Below are 23112 nucleotides of genomic sequence, written 5' to 3'. Positions count from 1 at the left end.
TTTTCCTAACACATCTATAAAGAAATTACTTCAATTGATACATACATAAATACTACGCAAATTGTCAAAAAAGTATTTAAAACCACAATGCATGTCACGATTACATTTCACGTTACTTTAAAATTATAGCAAAATTCTATCATTTTTGTATGAGTTTACCATTGTTATACACGTTATTAGCCTTTCAAGTCTACAGCTATTACTCAATTAAAGAAAAAGTAAGTAAAAACTCAAGCCTAATCTACCACTCGTGTCAACTTCTCAATGCTAACAGTGCATGTTCAATGATGTACGGAAAGTGTCTGTGCGCCGACGAAAATATCGAGAATTTAAGCAAATTTATAAATCAATGACCGATTAACATTAATTTTGTGACACAAAAGCCTGTGTCCCTGGTTTTCAAAGAGAGGTACCTGACCCTTTTTTATATAGGTTTGCCAAAAAGTTCGGAAGAATAAAGATGTGTTTGTGGGAAAAAAAGTGGATACATCTTGGACGTAAATAATATTAAAAGATTGTTAAGGTAAAATTCAGGGTCACCAGGCAAAACAGGTTTATTAACATTGGTCTAGCCCAGGGTTGTCCAACCTACGGCCCGTGGGCCACAGTCCGGCCCGCCGCAGGGTTGCGTCCGGCCCGCCAGAGATGATCTACGGTGCGAAATTTTAGTGAGCAGATTTATTGATAACAATTTGAAGCTATATAATCAATCATTCGAGCCTTCTGGGTCCAAAAAAACTGCATACATGTCAGTTTGTGTGACACTCTCTCAGCGGAGGGGGGGGGGGGCGGCTGAACTTTATTCATCTGTTTCATCAGGAAGGAAAATAAATCAGTGCGCTCCGCGCGCAGTGTTCACATTTTGTTGCCTTGGGCTTCGGGCAAAAAATCGAGCGTAGGGTTCATGCGGCCCCCTCCTTCATCATAATCATTCCATGTGGCCCTCCTCTGCAAAAGGTTGGACAACCCTGGTCTAGCCTTAGCTTGATGAATTGAATACATTAGGTTTGATAATATTGCATATACCAAACCCAAAGAGCCTGTCATCACAATATTACCCTCCACATATGCTACTAAGACAAATAACGGTCACCGAAATATGATCAGCTTCCAACGACTGTTTTATTGTCAACTTCAAAGCCTTTTTGCTACACTGGGACCTTTAAATGTCTTTACATCTAGAAATAACATGAAGCATATCGGCAGCGTCTATAGGTATAGATTTTTGATATAGCATTTTGTAGTATAACTTTGGACCATTCTTTTGGTGATCTTTACATTGCACTTTTTGCATTCGCTTTGTATCTAAATGTGTATCGTATTCTATCAGCCTTTCCTTGCTGACACACAGTACCAATATGAACCCACGAAAGGTTCGAGGTATATCATTGGTTTGCACATAATATGGTTTTAACAACAGGAGATGTAGCACGTACACCGATGTAACCATTTATTGATTTATATTCCTATGTATTTCCCTCTTCTTTCCAAAATGAAGATTCCTCTTATGTTGTTAGTATACCATTTTATCCGCTCTTCGTCTACTTGTTTGGATTTACAATTTCATGGTAATTTATTTATATATTTATCACAATAATCTTAAATCTTCAACTGGAGACGTTTCAATTTACGTTTAATCCTTTCCATTCGCCATTAAAGAAAAAGCACGAATTAAGTAAGCGGAATCTTAGTTTATGAAGCGACTTAAAAACAGGCGCTAAAATATACTTCCTGATAAGTTACCATTAGAGATTAAAAACAGTACACAAAATTCACGATACGTTTCATAAGAAATTGAACAAACAGCAATGGTGAATGTAAATTATATACACACATATCAAAACGTCAATATATAAATACATTATTGAAGTTAATCTTATATTGGTTCAGAAAGATGAAAAGATATTAAAAAGGAAATCCTTAAAGCCGCTTCCATATTAACCATCCTCGAAATAGTAAGGCGATTATGTTTTTTAAATGTCTTCAGTTATGGAAAATCTTTTGAAGTAGCGTTTTGAAAGCGTTTCTGAAGCTTTCAAGCGGTGTGAAGTATAAATTATATACTAAAATCCCCGCTGTTTAAGGTCAATATTTTGTATGAGACTATAAGGTGACGTACTGATTGCCAAAATCGGCTTAATAATATAACAAACCATGTCGGTACCTAAGCAATAATATAAACAATTCCAGTAATAATGAAGAATATTGCGACTATACACGTAATTGTCGTCTCATGAGACGCGTAACTTTCAGAAGTATTCAATACTCTCGCTATACGTTTGATTGTCCATCAATGTGCGGCATGGGGTTCACTCGGGATGCTATTGGTTTTATTTGTTTCATAGTTACAATAGTATGCTCTTTATAGAACAGTATTAATATAAATCTGGGATAAATACACCTAATAATATAAAACTGAAGCTTGTATAAGACAAGAGATTGTGTTAAGCTTGTCGTTGCGAGTAAAGGTAGAAAATCTGACTTGTACGTCATAAGCTATAGTCCAGTGGATGTTAATGCTCTACTTGATATCAGGACAGAAATAAATGAATCCTGCAGAATAATAAGGCTACCAGTGATGTAAAACTCTTCCGGAGGAGACAACAAACTTGTGTACTTGAAAGGAAACTTAATAGCGAGAAATCGATCAACGGTAGCAAAGGTAAATTAAGTGTGAAAAACTAAAACCGTCTATCATCCTAAAAACTTGGAACATGAAACAGAATAAATACGAATATATATCTGAAGCACACGAAATAAAGAACAGTTTTCAACCGTGAGTTTAAGTGACTTATCCATTCGATACCGTAATTCTGCTCAAGCTGGTAAGGGTTTCTCCGAAACAATTAGGCGCCACCTTCAAAACGTACATATTCAAAATGTTGGAGATATATCACACATTAAACCACTGAGATTGGATACTGTGAGTCGAAAGGCTATTGGATAACCGGCACCGTAACTTTCAAAACTAGTGTCGTTCTGTCATAGCGAATGTTTCCGTTCCTTTCAGATAAATAACGACTTGTAAAGTATCTCGACTTTTATTTTGACCTGTATGCAAGATTCCAGGAATTACATGAACGCACAAGTCAATAAGAGGTCCCAATTTTTTTCCAATGGTGTTTGTTCATAATTCTAATTTTCGACATTGTCCTCTTAACAGTTAGTCCATAGAAGTATTTACCGTATAGTAATATTACCGTATCGTAAATATTCCCAAGAGTAAAATCACTATCCTCCCATTTCAGAGGTACTCTCGATTAAGTTTAAGACTACCGTACTTGACCAATGTTCCTATAGAAAACATACCCTTCTTTTTCCTATGGTGTGAAATGCCATAGAGGGCTAAAACATAAGTTGTACAAAATGGCGTTCCATGGTGTTTCAATCGATAATATGAGGTAACACAAGCTTGTATATCAATTTTTTGAAGGCTCAACAGAGATATTTATCGACACATAAGATCTCGGAGAGCCTTTTTCAAAGTTTTACGAAACATTTTTAACATGAGCAGATAAATAATGCTGTTTGCGAAACCATTAAAGCAAAGACATTGTAGAGCAATAAGACTTAGGTAAATCGAGGTCGAAGAATGCGTCCTGGAAAGAATCGAAGCCACAGTTGGAGCCCAGGAAATGACAAATGCACCGGTTATTAAGCAAAACGTGAAGTAGATTCTTACTACATGTTTGACTGCCATCACCTGCTTTATTGCGGTATCGCTACTGCCACCTGCTTGATTGGATGAACTTGGTTGAAATTCTGCACGCCGCGATTTCTTTGGAAGGACCGCTGCCATCCGTTTGACTTGTCGAATTGTTACGAACAATAAATACAAATTACTAAACACAACAACAATACATGGAACTGCAACTGATATGATCTTGGAGAAAAATACGTATATAATATAGGAAAATGGTTTAATATCTGGTTTGTCAGAGAAGTTACAAAATCGTACGTTGTAATCAAACCCAATGCCCCTCAAAGTAAATCCTCGTGTACCGACAAGAAGGCCATTTACGAAATTTAAACACAGAAAAACTGAAAAAGCTCCGTATATTCTGCTTGGATTGAGGTACCTTAAGGGAAAACGAATAGCGATAAGACGGTCCACGGTGAGAAAGCTTATCGCGTGCAATGAGCAAAGGAAATTAAATACACAAGCCGTGTAAAATACAGCACAAAATGTAGTATCGTTGATTTGCATATCGAATGCTATTAGACCAACTGCACTGTTGTCATATACAATTATCAAGACACCACTAAGTAAATCTGTAACAGCGAGTATCTTAACGATAGCTGTAGTCGTTTCTCCAAAACAACTCGATGTTAGCCTGAAGACTACCAAATTGACTACGTTAAAAACGATACAGAGTAATCCAGCTAAGTTTGATATAAACAGACGAAGAGCGAAAGGATAAAAAAGTTCTTCAGTTTCGTTCCCGGTTGTACTGTTCCTTTGCTCCATCTTCTCTTCTTCAAATCGTCCTCATATTTGATTCCAGTAAGTCGAAGCTTGATATGTTGTTATGTCGATTCTCTTGATGTAGAAAAGTTCAGTTTATGTTGAATTCAGTAGAAGGAGCTGAATCCTAATAAGCGAGTTCAAAGTTACGAGTGCGCATGCCCGATTCTCACTTGGGGTCAGGTCAACTGAGAATGGAATCCTCGGAAAACGTAAACAATGACAGCTTTTCATAACGATAATCGCACTAAGAATGGGTTACTGCGACATTCGGAATTTATTTCTAGTGCATATTTCTGTGTGTTTACGACTTAAAAACGTGTATAAATTGACTGAAACTATTTCATAATAATATTGAATATAATGGAACACAGGTCCGTATCGCACGTGAAATAGTTAGTCTGATATAGGCCTACGAACGGGAAAAAGGAGTATATGTGACTGTACCCTTCGTATGGGTTACGCGACCTTATGCGGTTGCGGGTGTCTTAATGCTTCGCGGAAGTTCTAACTGATAATTTTCGGAAATGAATTTAAAATATAGCATGGAACAAATTATTTTGCCCTTTTGCTTGTCATTATGAGCCTGAACTGTTTTTTAGAGAATATCGTAAGCAACTCGAGTCTAAAATACTAACAGTGACACTGACAGAACTGTAGATCTAAATAGGCCTACATAACCTATCCTCATACTCGTTGCTTTTACGTCCATCAACGAACACTGCATAGTAGAGGCATTAGTATCTTGTAGTTGCAACTACATGGTTTTTCATGTTAATAAATATTAGTTCTCTTCATTTTTATGCGTGATTTAAAATAAGCTTAGTCTTATTCTTGGCATATTCCTACTACTTATAGGGGGTGTTACTAAAACGAATGACAATTACGTTACACATAACGAATGACAATATGTTGTAGGCCTACACACAAAAAAATTGCGTTGACTAAAACGAATGAAAGTAAATGACAGCACAGACATTTGTTTCAACCGGATATCACAGTTCAGACTTTGTGGGTATATTAAAGCCACGCAAAAAAATCGGAGAATTGGGGTTTAAATCGCAAAAATTCGAGTTGACATTTTGCGACTGTGACCGGTGTTTTCGGTAAATTCTTGATCAAGATGTTTGACTTGTCCTGTTGAATTTTACCCCGTGAACTTAGGGGAATTGAAAAAAATTGTTGCTGTATAAAAATTATTGTTTTTATTACCCTCCCCCAGGGCAAGGGGACGGTCGCCTCCCTGGCGGAGGTTCTTTTCCCAGACTGATCATAAAGGTGGGACCTCTTCTCTCTAATCCCTCTTATATCCACTCACCACCGCCCTTCGTTGTTATTCGTTGTCATTCGCTGTCATTCGCGAATGATAATTAACCCTGTACAAAGTCAATTGTCATTCGGTCATTCGCTGTCATTCGTTTTTGTTTGTCCTCGTATAGGGTGGGTTCAATTTGTTCGAAAAAATAAATAAAATATTTATTTTATTTGGAGAAGAACATTATAAAAAACATTTCACTAACTTGGACAACCATGCGTGATCATATAAAGGTGGTTGCCGATTGTCTCTTGAAATCATTTCCATACATGTTGCGCTCCGATGATTATCGACTGAAACTTACTGTGCTGTCTGTAAAGCACAGTAAGCAAACAAACATGCTTAAAAGTTCATCACTAACTGCAAGGGCTGGACAACTGAGTTGGCAGGAGTTGACGTTGTCACTGCTTCGAATCCAGTTCTAACCATCAATGTTTTCTTTGTTATTCCAAAATCTGTTCCAAAGAGCCCATAGGCCTATATAATCGTTACATGGAGAAAATCCCTATAGCGACCTATGCAGTCTCTCCTCTTGTAAAAAGACCCACCTTGTGGTTCTGCAGTAACATATGTGAGTGCAGTTACTGGTAAAGATTGCTTAAACGTTTTCAAATAATGATCACATCTAAAAGTCTTTCGCAACTATGATCAACCTATAGCTGGGTACACTCCAATGGATGAATGCGTGGTAACCAGTTATCGTCTGCCTGCATGCGTGGTAGCCAGTTATCGTCTGCCTGTATGTGTGGTAACCAGTTGTCGTCTGACTGTATGCGTGGTAACCAGTTGTCGTCTGACTGTATGCGTGGTCACCAGTTGTCGTCTGACTGTATGCGTGGTAACCAGTTATCGTCTGCCTGTATGCGTGGTAACCAGTTGTCGTCTGACTGTATGCGTGGTAAAAAGTTGTCGTTTGCTTGGTAACAACACGTGTGGACTGATCATATACCTTACTGCTGCAATATGTAACTATAGCTTAAAAGAGTTCATTTGTATACTTTAAGTTTTCTGAAGCAAAACGTAGACAATAAGATATGGATACAAAATAACCAACAAAAGTCTGCGGAGACTTGCAGAAGTTAATATGTTGCAGTGGGCTTGCTGTTGCAACGAAATCTATTATAAACAAGTTTGAAATCAGTCTTTAAATCTGTTATAAAGACGATTCCATGATAACCGGCTGTAGTCTGCGATGTATTAAATATGAACACCAAATTCGTTTGCTATTTTTGCAAGGTCCATTCCTCGCACTTTCGATATAGCTAAGTGCTGAATTTTTTTTTTTTTTTTGAGAAATAAGTAGAAAACCTCCTTTCGGAAATTTCACAATAAGGAAGTTAAATATGGATTTCGAGTCAGAAAAATAACGACGGCTGACAGACGAACAAAAATATTGTTGCACCGTTTAATTTCATTACAAAATATAGATAAACATAGAACCTTCCTTTTTTTAAAGTTATTATTACCGATTAAGACCAAATAACATAAACGGAACGTGCATGACGTGATCACCATCTGTTAGCTTCGATGAATTAACATGCTAACAAGATATAAGATTGAACCATTACGTTTATATATCTATCAGAAACGCCCCTCGGCTGCCATTATTGGCGAATAAAATATTCACGGAGGCAGTAAACCTAATCTAATTACATGGTTTGTTCTGGAAAAGTATGAAACTGAGAACAAAACGGACTAATGTTTTCATCAGTTGGTTGGTCTTCCTATTTATATCTGCTGCTCTTTGTACTTTACCAACTCCAAAAATTAATATTGAACTTTTAATCCTATAATAATGTTTTAGTTTATTGCAGCACGATCACTTTCACAGCAAACGATATTTTTCTTTTCTTTTTTCTTCAAAGTATCGAATATGTACAAATTATAATTGTTGCAGCAGAGGGCGGTAATTTCATCTAAAGGAACATTTGCGTGTAGAAATTAAATTTCATATTACTTGATAATATTGACAATTTTTATAATTTCTATCGACATACACCACCCTATAGGCAAAAATTCAAATTTTGTGTTGCACGTATGGTCCATCAATACATTCTTTCCGAGTGATCCCACAAGGGGTACTTATAGTTTATACACTTTGCCTTGAAATCCTTACGGCAAATATCGTCAATAATCAACACCAACTACTAGATGGGGAAAGCAGTTGAAGGTCACATACATGATCAGTAATTCTTTTAACTTTTCTAGTTTAATATTGTGTTCCAAAATTATGTGTCTGAACGGAATTTGAAATTCATCATACTTGCTAAAATGCACATATTTTGTCCAATGCAAATTCCCTCGCTGAACTAGAGCTAAAATAATTTATCAACCCTCTCCTCCAACAACATTTCCCCCGTATCCGCTCAGTCATAGTAGCAGTTTGTGTGTTTAATATTGCCATTCCTGGTTACCTGTATGGTTGTCCACAATAGCTATTAAAAAAAATCTACTTTTGAGAGAAACTGCAATCTTTTCCATGCCTGTTCACAATTAATAAAACATGTTTGAATAGAACAAGAAATATAAGTAAGAAGACGTAATTAATATGTTGTGTATAGCGCTGAGCATATCGGTCGTTAATGACCTGAAGAAAACGAATTAGAGGAAGACAAGGTTAAACAATCCTTCGTTAAACTTATCTATAGATATAAAGCTATAACCTGAAGGACATATGTCATAGTAGTGAGACGTGAACTAAAATCTTGGGAAACACGTTTCCCGAAAATAGGAAACGGAAATTGATCGTTTTTTTAATACTTTTATGGCGTTTGAATTCATCGTTGAGGAGATATTTGAAATGCCCAATTGTAAACATAACCATATGTAGCTGATATAATACCAGAGATAGATTTGTATGTTAAATTAAACTTCACTTACATGAATTATTTGCCATCAGTAACACGCTTCCTGGTTGATTAAATGATTTCAAGTTGCTTACTATTTCATATGTGAATTAGCTCAACTGCATGAGCTTCCTTGGAACGACAATATGAAAGTAGGCTAAAAAGATTTAGTAACGCCGGAAGTTTAATTTCTCTCTCTTTTACCCTAGTTGTAAATTATTTAAAAGGTTGTATGTTCTTCGTCTAACCAAATAAGTTACGACCAACTAAGATTCTGATGTTTGTTTGATGCAGTGAATTATATTTACATTTGTTATCTACGGCAAGCATGGTTATGATATAACTAACTCGAATATTTATTTGCTTCCCCCAGAACAATGTCAACTTATATTAATCAGACAAACACATAAAAGAAATCACTTTTATTTCTATATTGGTAAGTTAAAGAGATGTTCATTTCTTTGCACATCCATAATATTATTACAAAGCCTCTGACAAAAATAAGTAAAAACTAATGTCTCAGAAAGAAAATATATCATTTGAAAGATAAATTTGAAGAAATTGTAGCGAAAAGAAAACCCCAGCAAAAATGAATTGAAAAACCTATTTTGTTTTCATACCAGATACCGTATTACACGATAAATATAATTAATATGATCTCTTATCGTATAATTATGTCGTTGCCATAATTCTTACCGGCAATAATTACATTAAAATAGGTCACACACGCCACTGATTGCGTTCAGGAAAATCAATAAATTTCCGTCTGATCAGCTCGTCGGGGAATCTTTTGCGGATGGAACACAAACCACATCGTAGTGTATAAGGTATAGCGCTGATGTCAGTAAACGTCAGTTGGTTAGTTCTTTGTAACCTTTATTGCTAAGATTACGATAAATATGCCTCATAATTAAAGGTAATGCTTGCCGAATATGACTAAATATGTCAGATTGATTCGAAAAATGTACTTCTTGCTAAGTAAGAACTACGCCTAATGTTAAACCCATGTTTATTATTAGCTATAGTATATATAATGAAACAGCAAGCATGTGATACATATATATATATATATATATATATATATATATATATATATATATATATATATATATATAAAATGGACACTGTGTGGAAATCTGGCCTCAACAGAAAGACCAAACTAGACATTTTAAATCAACTGTACAGTCTGTCATCATGTATGGCTCCGATACATAGACAGTTACGAGGGAATTGGAAGCAAAACTAGATGGGTGTTACACAAGACTTTTACGGAAATGTTTAAATGTACATTGGAGTCAACATATGACAAATACTGAACTGTATGGCAACGAACCAAAACTATCCTGTAAGATACAACAACGCCGTCTCAAACTAAGTCATCTACCAATCAAAACATCTGCCAACAGTAGCACCACCAGAAAGTTTGGTGCGGCATGACGGTCAAGCCTGCCTATAGAAAAACAGTCCACAAATTCACTGGAGCATTAATAATTTGTTACATGATAGCATAAACTACCCAAGTACTGCCATTAGGATCCATTCTTGGGCGCACCTAATTGACCAGCCACCATATAATTTCAAAACACAAGAGCTCTAGTGACCAGTACTACTTCCTGTGTGAAGACAAATTTGGCTTGACCACTGAAAAGTACACTGTGTGTTTAACTTTAATCATGAATTTGTGCAGGGGAGCGTTCAGTATGGCTATCATTACAAACTCGATAGGTATTCAATCTCCTCTGTTTTTGGCCCAAAACAGGGAACTCGGGTGGTATTTGCTATAGGCAGGGAGATCATAATGGGTGTGAGTCGTATGGAATGAGGATGTGGCCTGTTTCACCAAGAACATAATAACACAGTTTACATCGTACATAGTAATCTCTTGTTACAGGTTATTTCTTCGTTGGATATTTGTCAAAATGGATTTACCAACAACTTGTTTGTGGAGGGATTGGAGTGATATGGATGGTAGTTGTGGCGGGGGGGGGGGGAGGGGAGTTGCGGGAGGCAGGAATAGGTGCTTTTATCCCTACCTGTTTAGACTTAGTTGCAGTATGTTAATTCCAAACATAGCTTCACTGCAGTATTCATGTACTCTTCTTCGTCATCCTTTTGCATGTTCACCTGGTTTTGTTGGTACCACTGCTGCTTCTTCTGGAGCTCAGCAGTTTCCTTTTAGGAAGAACAGGAACAACAGAAAGGGGTGTTTTGAAAAATAAAAGATTTGATTGCCAGAGTCGTTATGTCATTCCGAAGTTTCGTAGCAGCAGGATTCTAGACAATAATCTGCTTACATCAGAGATCATCTCGCTGCTTATACCCCGGGACGCTCGCTCCGTTCAGCATCGCAGGCACTCCTCGTGGTCCCCCTGAAAAAACGTCTCAACCGAGAACTACGGAGATCGTGCTTTCGCGGTCGCTGCACCAAAGCTTCTACCACACGACGTAAAGACTGCCAAATCTCTCGCTATATTTAAGGAAATTTTAAAAACACATCTTTTAAGTTTCTCAACGTGATTTTGTCACTTTTATATGCTCGTGTTTTTATCTAGACATTTACTTTTGTACAACTCAATTTTATGTGCTTATCCTTTGTTTTTTTTTGTTTTTTTTATAGGTTTTGTTCTGTTTCATAGTCTTGTCGTGTTTTTAGATTTTTGTGTTCGTATTTTACATACTGTTTAATTTTCGTTTATGTGTTTTCTAGACTTTTTATTCCTTTGATTTCTCTGTCTTTTTAGTTTTTGGTATTTGTTTTAGGTTTTGTAAAGCGCCTAGAGGCCTTTTGGTATTTGGCGCTATATTAATAACTTATTTATTATTATTATTACTGCATATGTGTCCATTCATGTATATTTCTTTTAATTTTAAAATGGTATACTATATAATAATGTTATACAACAGTATATATTCTGGATAATAATCAGTATGGCAGTCATTTGTAAAGATTTTAACTGAAACTGTAGACGCCATGAATCAGTTTCAACGATTACACTGTACACCATACCGTTGTATTCTAGCATTTTAGTAAGGTAAGCCTACTAGTCGATAAAGCCCTATTCACTGAAATTGATTTAGAAGACGATTTGATACATTTCTAACATACTTTCCTTTGCTTTCCAGACGTTGGGAGAATGAAGGTAACTTCCAACCCTTTCTCACAGGTTTTTCCTGAACCTCAACAGTATTTATACTCTGTATTTAGTCGAATTGCAGAAAGTCAACATCAGAAATAGTATCAGGCCCCAACAAATACGGTCGCCAATTCGCCAATGGCGAGTAGAAGTTTGCGACTGGCGAGCAAAAAATGCATTACGCTCGACATTTGGCGAGTGGCTCATTCGCTCACTGCCTTTATACGATAGGCTTACTATTAACTTGTGAGCCAATCAACAAAGGCATATTACCTAATGTTAAACATTACAGTAGAATTAGCAAGTGCACTGTTACAAGTAGTTCCTAAGGAATAGCTCTGTTCATATGCTCGAAACTAATTTGATACTAATCGCTCAAACCAAATGATGCACGATAGGTGTAACCAAAATAGAAAACTACAAACTTGAATAAATGCGTAACAAAAACTCAAACAGGGATTGTACGATCGGTACAAATGAAAACAATGTTGTCAGTAGGATAACGGCAATTGCGCAAAAAGGCCTACCTGACATGTCAATACGTAAAACATTGTATCCCAATTCACAAGTCAGTAATATGAGACATATCTTCGGCGTTTGTCGACAAACTTTCAGTTCTGTTACCAACTTGTTGACCCTTATAATGACCAGCAAGAAAAGACAAAACTTTGAATTCATCAGGTGTTAGAGAACTTGGGAGGATGGCTGATCATTGTAGAACTATGCTGCTAAATGATCAGAACAACCCAGATGGTTTGAAGAAATAAAGGAGGAAATTAAAAAAGAGTGGGCTCAACTCAAGTCTCAAGTCAGTGGCAAAAATATGCCATTTGGTCCCCTATCCCAGCTTGTAATCCAGGATGGCTGCAGCTATCCTCTGTTGTCTGAATTATTTTAAAGTAATGGTGGTTCTGCCAGTGAGTTCTGCAGCTTGTGAAAGGGGATTTGCAACCGTCAATAGAATCAAAAGAATCAATAAAAGCACATTACTGAGAATGACCCGTCCATAACAGATTTCAACCCTACCACATCAATTGACAAGAGGTAATCTTCCAGCAAAGGGCGACGTCACACCGACGGATATCGACCATCAAACACCAAAACCCATATCACCACCAACAAGCGACTCATCAGATGAAGAACTAGTTTGCCAATCCGTATCTTCGAACGATTCAACTTCATTAAACACCATCATTTATTCATTTTCCCAAAGATAAGTTAGCAAGCAGTATTCGCGGGAACCTCACCATAAACATAATGTGTGCTAAAAACAAGGGAAAAAAGCCCGCATATTTTAACAAAAAGTTTTTCAAGTATCACAATGTTACTGCTGTCTGAGCTTTATGGGTTCTTCCTTCATCAGCAACAGTAATGTATATTACTGTAAGAAAGTTTATTGCAGTGAACTTGAAGCAAGTCCAAATTTCAGTTTTGTTCAACGACCAATGTCAATGAGAGATGACAGTGTAACATCGCTTACTATTTTTACGTGCATTATGTACGGAGATTTTTCAGGTGCGGAGATTTTTTTACAAAGTGTAGTGATACGAACTGAACTTTCAAGGGAGCCAACATAAAATGATAATTTTGCCGAAATAACATTATATACCTCGTAATAAACAACAGGAAGTTTATTTGATTAAATTTTAGTCCAAAAAAAAAAAATTCTCGAGACCTGACCAGTGAAACATAAAACTAACCTGTATTACAGACCAGACGTAGAACAGAATTAACCAATGGCGATAACAGACCAGCAATTATGAGCGGCAGCAAGGAGTAGCCAATCACACCTATACACTGTGAATAATTCAGAGAAAGAAAGAAGAAAGAATCAGAGAAACTATTAGATTGATATCAAAGGATGTGGACAAATGTTGTTACTGTGTGACCAAGTGCTGTAATGGTTAAAAACCGGCAACAAATTAAATAGCATAGCCTGCTTTACATCAAAGGCATGGGACAAATGTTGTTACCGTGTGACCAAGTACTGTAATGGTTAAAAACCAACAACAAATTAAAGCAACTGGGGAAGAAAACTTACTTTACAGCATTAACCTCAATTGTAGCACACTGCTATCAGTGAAGAAATTTGCAATTGTTGATTTCAAAATTTCTGTACCTGTTATATTATAGGAGCAGTTGGACTCATAAATATGACTGACTTTTTTTGCCTGTGAGCATAAAATATTGAAAAAGACAGAAGCTACTTTTAATTCCTGTTGTATTAATGTCACAAAAAGTTTCAATCTTTAGAAACCTGAAATCAACATTTAGCCTAGCCCTACCACATCTTGGTAGTAACCAGACATAATAATACATGACATAAGTCATCAGGAATTAGGGAAGGGGTGGAAGGTGGGGCAGAGGGAGGGAGGAATATGTTACACAGAACAATACAACTATTATTTGGTTAATTACAATGGCAAAGTTATCATGCCTAGAATTCTTTACATATAACAAAGGTTAGACATTATTGTCATTAACTGTGATGCGTAACCAACATCCAAGTGTTCCTCCTTTGAACTAAAGGAAAAAACTTTGTGAAGCCGCACAAGGAACAGAACTCAATTAATTAAAGTAAATCAGGTAATGAGTGATATTCGGTCATGAAAGGCAATCTACTACTTTAACATTTGCAGTAGCCTATGGAGTAGACAGTACAGACTCAAGGGTGGCACTATTTGTAAATAGACAGTAACTTTAATAGATTAAGAAAGATGGTTTAAATCGGAGTTTGAGGGATTTCAATATACACAATAAGTGATGCTTGAAACTAATGGATGATATACCTGTCACGTATGCAAACATAATCTACAGTACACTTGGATTAATCATCGAAGCATTTCAGAACGCCTTTTTTGCCATCCCCCCCCCCTCACTTTTTGGACTTTGATATCTGGCAAAGGCTATGAAGAGACAGATATTTATTGTGATGCTGCAATAGTTAAAATAAATCATTGTTATTTTAAATTATACAAAACTGTCCCCACTGTAGGCTTCTGTTCTTGTTGGTCACGTTCAATGTCAGTCCAAAAGCTATTCCATCATGTACAATAGAACGTAACTAACCTCAGCTCCAAGAACCCTTCCAAGAAGAAATATTATGAGAGATCTAAAAATCCAAATCGTTATTATCCATGAAACAACCTGAAAAGAAAAGAAGAAGAGCACAAAATATTTATTCACCATCAACGGGCATATCACATGTTTATTTATTTGATACATGTACAGTCGCTATAAAGACAAAGGAAAGCAATTCCATTAAACACAGTTTGAGTTGAATCTATAATTACCATTGGGTAAATATCATGGAAATGTTTAAAAGAGATTGCCAACAACCCATGGATGGATAGCTCACAGTTGGTAGAACATAAGACTTACTTCAAGAGAACTGGGTGTTTCCCCCAAGAAATTCAAAAGTAGTTATTAGCACAATTCCAATGTTTTTTTTTCTAGGGCAGGATGCTTCAAGGCCCCCAACATGTGTAGACAGCATCAGCGACCCCAGGGCCACTACAATTTATGTCTTCAGGGTAACTAGTTTTCAACTCTGAAGCGGACTGTTGCATACAGAGATTGTCTAGTTGAGTTAAAATTAGATATCAAAACAATGAGAGAGTAAATTCTAGGTAACTAAATTTATTTGATCATATTTTTAATAGCTATTGTGTTATAAACAGCTATTGTGATAGCAAAAGGAGAGATCAATGAAAAATGGTTGTTAACCTGTAGTCTCTTACAAAACTGGCCAAATCAAAACTTAATTACTTGGTGAACAGTTTCCCTTGTCAATATAATCTTGCATCAGTATCTCACAATGTTGTTACCGGAATACCCAAACAAAACACACGATTCTTGTTGTTACTGCAAGAGACCCTTACCCGAACCTGTCCATAGACTGATACATCAGCAAACATCATCACAACCAATAATGGACCCCAGAAATCAGGCGAATCTCGGAGAATTTTTCTCTGAAATTCTAGGGATGGGCAAAGAAACAAAACGCATCGCAAGCTGTAGTGTATGTCCTTTAGGTCAATATCGAGCTCTTCCCTGAAAAAGAAGAAAATATCACAATATCTTTTTTTTAAATTTGTAACGTGTCAAGATATTAATGTTCTGTGCATTACGTTCAAACCATCTTTCTTATTTATATTTACCAAACTGCTTATTACGTCTTTCTACCAAATTGATAATCGTTTATTGTTAATACAGAGAGAATAATTTGTCTCCAATCAACTTAAACATTAAACACCCCTGCCCTACCCCACTCTCTGCCCTCACTACGCCCACCCTCTGTTATGATATTATCATTCTCACTTACAGCAGAGGAGTCTCTTCATCATCGTCATCTTCTTCGTCTACTTCCAGCAGCCAACCGTAACCTTTCTGCTGTAGTAAGCTTGATGCAGCACCCCCTCTGTGCCTTACACTTGATCCTTCACTTTCTTCATCATCACCAAAGGACATCTCACCTAGCTCAAGAGCTACATCTTCTTTGCTCTCAGGTGTGGCTAGTGTGAGAAGAATTGAAAAGCTGATGTCCTCTAAAGTTGGTATTTATCTTTCTTATATACAGTATCCTAGTTACATAAAAGTCAACAAAATAGTTACCATTATAAAGTAAAACCTTCATGTGCGCTATTCACCTGCACCTAGATAAATTTGAAAAAAAAAAACTTATCACTGCTGAATAATTTACACTTAAAGTAACCAAATCAAAGGAGAGACTTACAAACATGATTGCCTATATCACCACGTGGAAGATATTTTATGTTTACGACCCATTAGAGTCACAGCCTACAGTATATATCCCATTAACCTGATCAAGCGGAGGTAACTCCTACAGAATGTGAGATAATCCAGCAACTCACAAATACATCTAAACGAGTCAACTACCCACATGATGAGTAACTCATATGCTTTGCAAAAGGTTGTAGCATATACACACTGCAACCAATAAAAATCCATCTTGCAAATATGAAGTAATAACTACCTCTTCAGCTACTTAAATGTTTTTTTTAAAATATTCTGTCAAATTGAAATCTGCAATATCTCTGATTCAACCAGTAATGTAACTAGCAACTATTTGCAAAGTAACTATATCATGTAGCTTTTCCATTGCTTTGATAAATGTCACTAACTGACATGCAGAGTCTCAGAAGTCCTTAGATCAATTTGACCATCTTCTACTAGTCCTATCCTTATTGTAAACAAGTATTGTCAGAATTGAAAAAGAATCTTTTAAGTTGAACGTCTGTATGTATATGTACCATAAATGGAGTTCATCCAACCTTTGCTTTTACATCATTTTTTCTTCTCTACTAAAAGCATTAGCATCAGTTCAAAAAAGTTCAATCAAGATTGGGACTTCTGGATATTTAATGATTTTACCAGAACATAAAAAGTACACACATCTTAATTTGAAGTATACTAGCTTGTCACACAATAGAACACATCTTACCTTGAAGTATACTAGCTTGTCACACATATAGTACACACATCTTAATTTATACTAGCTTGTCACACAAATAGTCACACAACTTAATTTGAGTATACTAGCTTGTCACACAAATAGTACACACATCTTAATTCGAAGTATACTAGCTTGTCACACAAATAGTACACACATCTTATTTTGAGGTATACTAGCTTGTCACACAACAGTACACACAACTTATTTTGAGGTATACTAGCTTGTCACACAACAGTACACACAACTTAATTTGAGTATACTAGCTTGCCACACAAATAGCACACACATCTTAATTGATACTAGCTTGTCACACAAATAGTCACACAACTTAATTTGAAGTATACTAGCTTGTCACACTAAGAGTACACACATCTTAATTTGAGGTATACTAGATTGTCAGACAAATAGTACACACATCTTAATTTGAAGTATACTAGCTTGTCACACAATAAAACACAATTTAACTTGAAGTATACTAGCTTGTCACACAAATAGTACACACATCTTAATTTGAGGTATACTAGCTTGTTACACAAGAGTCCACACAACTTAATTTGAGTATACTTGTTGTAGACGCCATGACGGTGGAAAGATGGTTTTAACAATAAAAGTAGGATCTGTCACGTTTTATTCAGATAAGGCAAGAGAGAGTAATGCAGTATGTGTAACATAGAAACGTGGTAACAGAGAACAGGGTGCACACAAATAAGTTTACATACATCAACACCCCCACTTAAACTTATGGTGGTTACATAATAAACATGAGAATATATGCTTTTGAATATCAAAAACGTTTAGAAAAACTCAGAGAATAATAAAACCTTCTATAACAATTGACATATATGGAATATAAAAAGGTTAACCAGTTCAAACTGTAAATGATTGAGTTCAAAACATTTAGTTCTGCGTCAATAACTCAGCTACCTAGATACCCATGATCTGGCTGCCAAACTTCTGTAATTTGGACCCACTCACAGGTTTGGTAAATATATCAGCAACATTTTGTTCCGATGGAACATAAACAAGTTGTAAGTTACCTTTCTGGACTTCCAACCAAATGAAGTGGTACCTTATATCAATATGTTTTGACCTCTGATGGTGAACAGGATTTTTGGCTAGGGCTAAAGCACCTTGGTTATCACAATACAATGAAACAGTGTTCACTGAGTCGGAATTTGTCATGCTTCTCCATAGCTGTACTAAGAATTTTGCTTCCTGTGTAGCAGCTGCTAACGCCATATACTCAGCTTCGCATGTGGACAAAGCAACTGTACGCTGTTTAGTACTTTTCCACGATATCAGTGGGCCATTCTCAGAAAGTTGGAAACAGTAACCTGTAATGCTACGACGGTCTTCTGAATTGCCCCAACTTGAATCACAAAAACCAATTAAACTTAGAGGTTCCACAGACTTTCTGTAGATTAAACTTTGATTGATCGTACCCTTCAGATAGCGTAAAGCATGTTTTGCCATGGTTAAGTGGGCCATGGTTGGATTTGACATGTGCTGTGCCAACTTTGTCACAGTATAACACAGATCTGGCCTGGTTGATGTCATTACGTAGATCAGACTACCAACTATCTCTCTATAGAGTCTAGCATCAGTTAACTCTATCTGATCTTCAGGATTCTCAAAAACTTTGTCTACATTCATTTCACATGGAGTTGATCGTGCTTTACAGTCCTTCATACCATACTTCAGCAACATTTTCTCTATATACTTGGACTGGTTTATTTTGATCATGTCAACCTCGCAGATGAAACGTATACCTAGAAACATCGAAATTTCACCTAAGTCTTTCATTTTGAATCTAGAGGTTAAACCTCTTTTGACATCCTCCAGTATAGAGTCTCTATTGGTTGTGATGATGATATCATCAACCCAGACAAGAATTATGGTCATATCATTTTCTTCATGTTTAGTATACACACAAGGGTCTACAAGTGATTGAGAATAACTCTCCCCAACAAAGTAGGAATGCAAAAGGCTATTCCAATTTCGACCACTTTGCTTCAGACCATATAATGACTTCTTCAGTCTGCAGACCAACTTCTCACCATTATTACCACTTACTGCAAAACCTTCTGGTTGTTCGACATAAAGTTCACAATCTATTGGAGCATTTAAATAAGCCGTCTTAACATCCATTTGGTGGACAATTAAGTTATGTTGAATACTCAATTGCATCAACGCTCGGATGGATGAGATTCGTGCTGTCGGAGAGAATGTCTCATTGTAGTCAACATTGGGTAATTGGGAAAATCCCTTAGCAACATAGCGAGCTTTATATTGCTCTTCATCATTTGGGCCAAGTTTTACAGCATAAACCCATCGACCTCCCACTACCTTCCTACCTTCTGGTAGGGGATTTAATTCGAAAGTGTCATTCTCTCTCAAGGCACTCATCTCATCCTTCATAGCTTTCTGCCAGTCACTTGAGGCAGGGCAAGTGATAGCTTCTTGGTATGTCTTTGGTACATCAGCTAACCTGTAGCAATAATGTATTGAATAGTTTACACTGTCATCATTATCAATGTTGTAATCTTCAAGATACTTAGGGCTTTTTCGCTCCCTACGTGGGTACCTCTGAGAACTACTACTCTCTTGGTCAGACTGTTCCCTTGCAATATGCTCAGGGTTGACATTTTGATTAACAGCTTCGTGACTCCCATCACTTGAACAGGTGGTTCTTCCTCTGTGACGGACTCTGGTTTATTTCTCATAATGAGGCTATCATCATCAATTGGGTTACTTGCTAGATCACTAGACTTATCACCACTAGAAACAATGTCAGCTCTCTTTGGAAACTTAACACACCTGACTCTCTTGATTAGTTGGCTTTCAGGAAAATAGACAAGATAAGCTGGACTTCCCTTGTCATAGCCTATGAAAATTCCTCTTTCACTTCTAGCATCTAATTTTTTCTTGTTTTGTATGTAGGCATAACAGATGGTACCGAAAACATGCATACCACTAATGTTGGGTTTTTGGCCGGTAAATAACTCAAATGGGGTTTTCTGAAGTCTTGAGTTGTAACATCTGTTACGAACATATGCTGAAAACATAACAGCATAAGTCCACAGTGCCTTTGGCAACTGCGACTGTAACAGTAAACATCTTGCCATCTCAAACAGTGAACGCCATGCTCTTTCAGCAGTACCATTTTGATGTGGGGAATATGGCGCTGACTTTTCGTGTTTGATATGATTCTTTACAAGCAAAGATTCAAATGCTTTTGACACAAATTCACCCCCTTGATCACTTCTAATACATTTTACAGAGCCATGTGGTGCAATATCGGCCAGGAATTTTTCAGTTGCACGCAGGGTGTCACTCTTTTCTCTCAAGAAATACACCATAATAAGGCCAGAATAGTCATCAACAAAACTCATTGCATATCGAAAATCATCATGGGCAATAGGTTCAATCGGGCCTGCTAAGTCACAATGCACAAGTTCCAAAATAGAACAAGCACGCTTGTCAGGCTCTCTATTTTGATACTGTGTCATTTTGCCCTCTATGCAGATGCCACAATCCAACTCGTGCTTACCAGTAATATTCATACCCTCTACGACATCTTTCAGTTTGAGCACATCTTTTACATTACAATGGCCAAGAATTTCATGCCATTCTTTCAAAGTATGGGATGCAATCTTATTGGAGATTGTATTATTCAGGTAATACAGACGACCATTTCTCTCGATATTAAATTTGGTGCCTTCTGGACTCACCAACTCTGCAGCATTTGGCTTAAATTGAACAGAAGCACCCTTTTCAGTTGCAGCTTGCACCGAAAAGATATTTTGCTTAAAGGATGGTACATATAATGCATTTTCTAAGATGGCTGTTTGGGTTTTACCAGTCGAATCTACAAGTGAAATTTGAGCATCACCTCTCTTTATGGCAACATTGTTCTTTCTACTGCCATCAGCTAACTCAATGTAATGGTCACTGGGATTGAAGTTATCTTCAAATCTTACAAACTTTGACTCATCATTAATTATGTGGGTTGTTGTCCAACAATCTACTAACAGACCTTTTGCTTCATGTACCCTATCTAGTTGATCGGTATCAAAGCCCACCTTGAAGAGAAAATGGTGTTCACCTTAACATCATTTTGGGAGTTGTCCAAAGTTTTAACCGAATCTTTCCTCCTACACCATTTTGTGTCGTGGTTACTCTTCTTGCATATGTCACACCATCTCTTCTTACTCTTTTGGTCATTCACTCGGCAGTCTGCTGCCCTGTGTCCATGCTTTCCACATGTATAGCATGCCCCGTTGAATCCTCCATGTTTCCTGGTGTCGCTTGACTTCAGCTGTCGGTCGTTTGTTCTTGATGTCCATGTGCTTTCCATCTTCATGACACTATCATCCCTGGATTGTCGACCACAAGATTTCTCTGTTTCTTCGAAACTTCTAAGGGCAACCTTGAACTCGCTGAACTTCAGGACTTTGTCTTTTTGTGTGATCACAGTAGAAAAGGACTTAAACTCGTTTGGTAACCCTTTCAGAACCATTGCAATCAGTAGACTGTCACTTATAACCTCACCAGACGTTTTGAGTGAAGTCGCCGCCGTTTCAGCTCTTATCATGTAGTCAGTCACGCTCTCGTCATTCGCCTTCTTTAAGGAGGTTAACTCTGTGTAAAGAGAAATAATTCTCGACTAGGCTTCTGTCATCTAGGCATTGAACTAGTTCCGCGAAAGCTTCTGCATTTTTCTCTTCATCAACTTCGTCCTCCGACGGTAAAATTATTTTGTGAAGCTTTTGTAATCGCATGTGGCCTAGGAATTTTATCTCCCACAGTTCATACTTCTCCTCATCACCGTCAAATAAAAGCCGATGCCTGGGCCCATAACCTGTTGTAGACGCCATGACGGTGGAAAGATGGTTTTAACAATAAAAGTAGGATCTGTCACGTTTTATTCAGATAAGGCAAGAGAGAGTAATGCAGTATGTGTAACATAGAAACGTGGTAACAGAGAACAGGGTGCACACAAATAAGTTTACATACATCAATATACTAGCTTGTCACACAAATAGCACACACATCTTAATTGATACTAGCTTGTCACACAAATAGTACACACATCTTAATTTATACTAGCTTGTCACACAAATAATCACACAACTTAATTTGTAGTATACTAGCTTGTCACACAATAGTACATACATCTTAATTTGAAGTAAACTAGCTTGTCACACAAATAGTACACACAACTTAATTTGAGTATACTAGCTTGTCACACATGAGCTTTTTTATTGTCGACAGTTCTGAAGTTGAATGATGACACTGCCAATATTCAGAAATATTTTTCTTATCATGTTTATTATATTCTGCTATATGGTAGTAACACAAATGTTAATATAAATAAGACTGATTTCATGTCAAACAAGTGAATTTAAAATGCATTCCAATATTTTAAATAGACTGCACCATGACAGCCTACAGTATGTATCAAAACTGCACAACAACTGGCGAAGACATGGACATACCGCCATCCCTAACCTGTTATGTAATAAGTATAACATGTTGATAGAACGCCACCAGCACATAAGAAGGGACCGAGACAAGTACATAATAAGTACCAGTATCAACCTAAAACATACTGTCTGTTTATCATGATTTTAAACAACTAGCACGAGACACAACATAACCCTACCTTCTTTTTTGGTACTATTGTATACTTAATAATCACAGAGTCATGACAATGTATTTTTTTTTTGGCCAAAAGTTTTGCTCATTGGCAAAGAACAAGAAAATGAAAAACTCATGGCAATAGCAAACCTTGTTTAAACTTGAAATTTTTTTTTTTGGTATTGAATGAAATGTTTTTCTTTGCATTCATATCTTCAGGCTTAGGCATATATACT

At 36.8% G+C, this 23112-nt stretch overlaps 1 protein-coding gene across 1 annotated transcript in view; it reads right to left on the bottom strand.

Annotated features, from left to right (window-relative positions):
• LOC139972036 (protein YIPF4-like) overlaps positions 1-23112 on the bottom strand; it is a 77558-nt gene that overhangs the window by 15982 nt on the left and 38464 nt on the right. The window contains exons 2-6 of the mRNA XM_071978911.1: positions 16085-16274; positions 15642-15813; positions 14830-14907; positions 13461-13557; positions 10660-10798 (exon numbers count right to left, since the gene is read on the bottom strand). Coding sequence (XP_071835012.1) covers positions 10788-10798; positions 13461-13557; positions 14830-14907; positions 15642-15813; positions 16085-16274 — 548 coding nt within the window. The 3' untranslated portion in view covers positions 10660-10787. The remainder of the gene's footprint in view (positions 1-10659; positions 10799-13460; positions 13558-14829; positions 14908-15641; positions 15814-16084; positions 16275-23112) is intronic.

This window comes from Apostichopus japonicus, chromosome 8, assembly GCF_037975245.1.
Source record: "Apostichopus japonicus isolate 1M-3 chromosome 8, ASM3797524v1, whole genome shotgun sequence".
Lineage (NCBI taxonomy): Eukaryota > Metazoa > Echinodermata > Holothuroidea > Aspidochirotida > Stichopodidae > Apostichopus > Apostichopus japonicus.
This window is presented reverse-complemented; position numbering and strand designations above follow the sequence as displayed.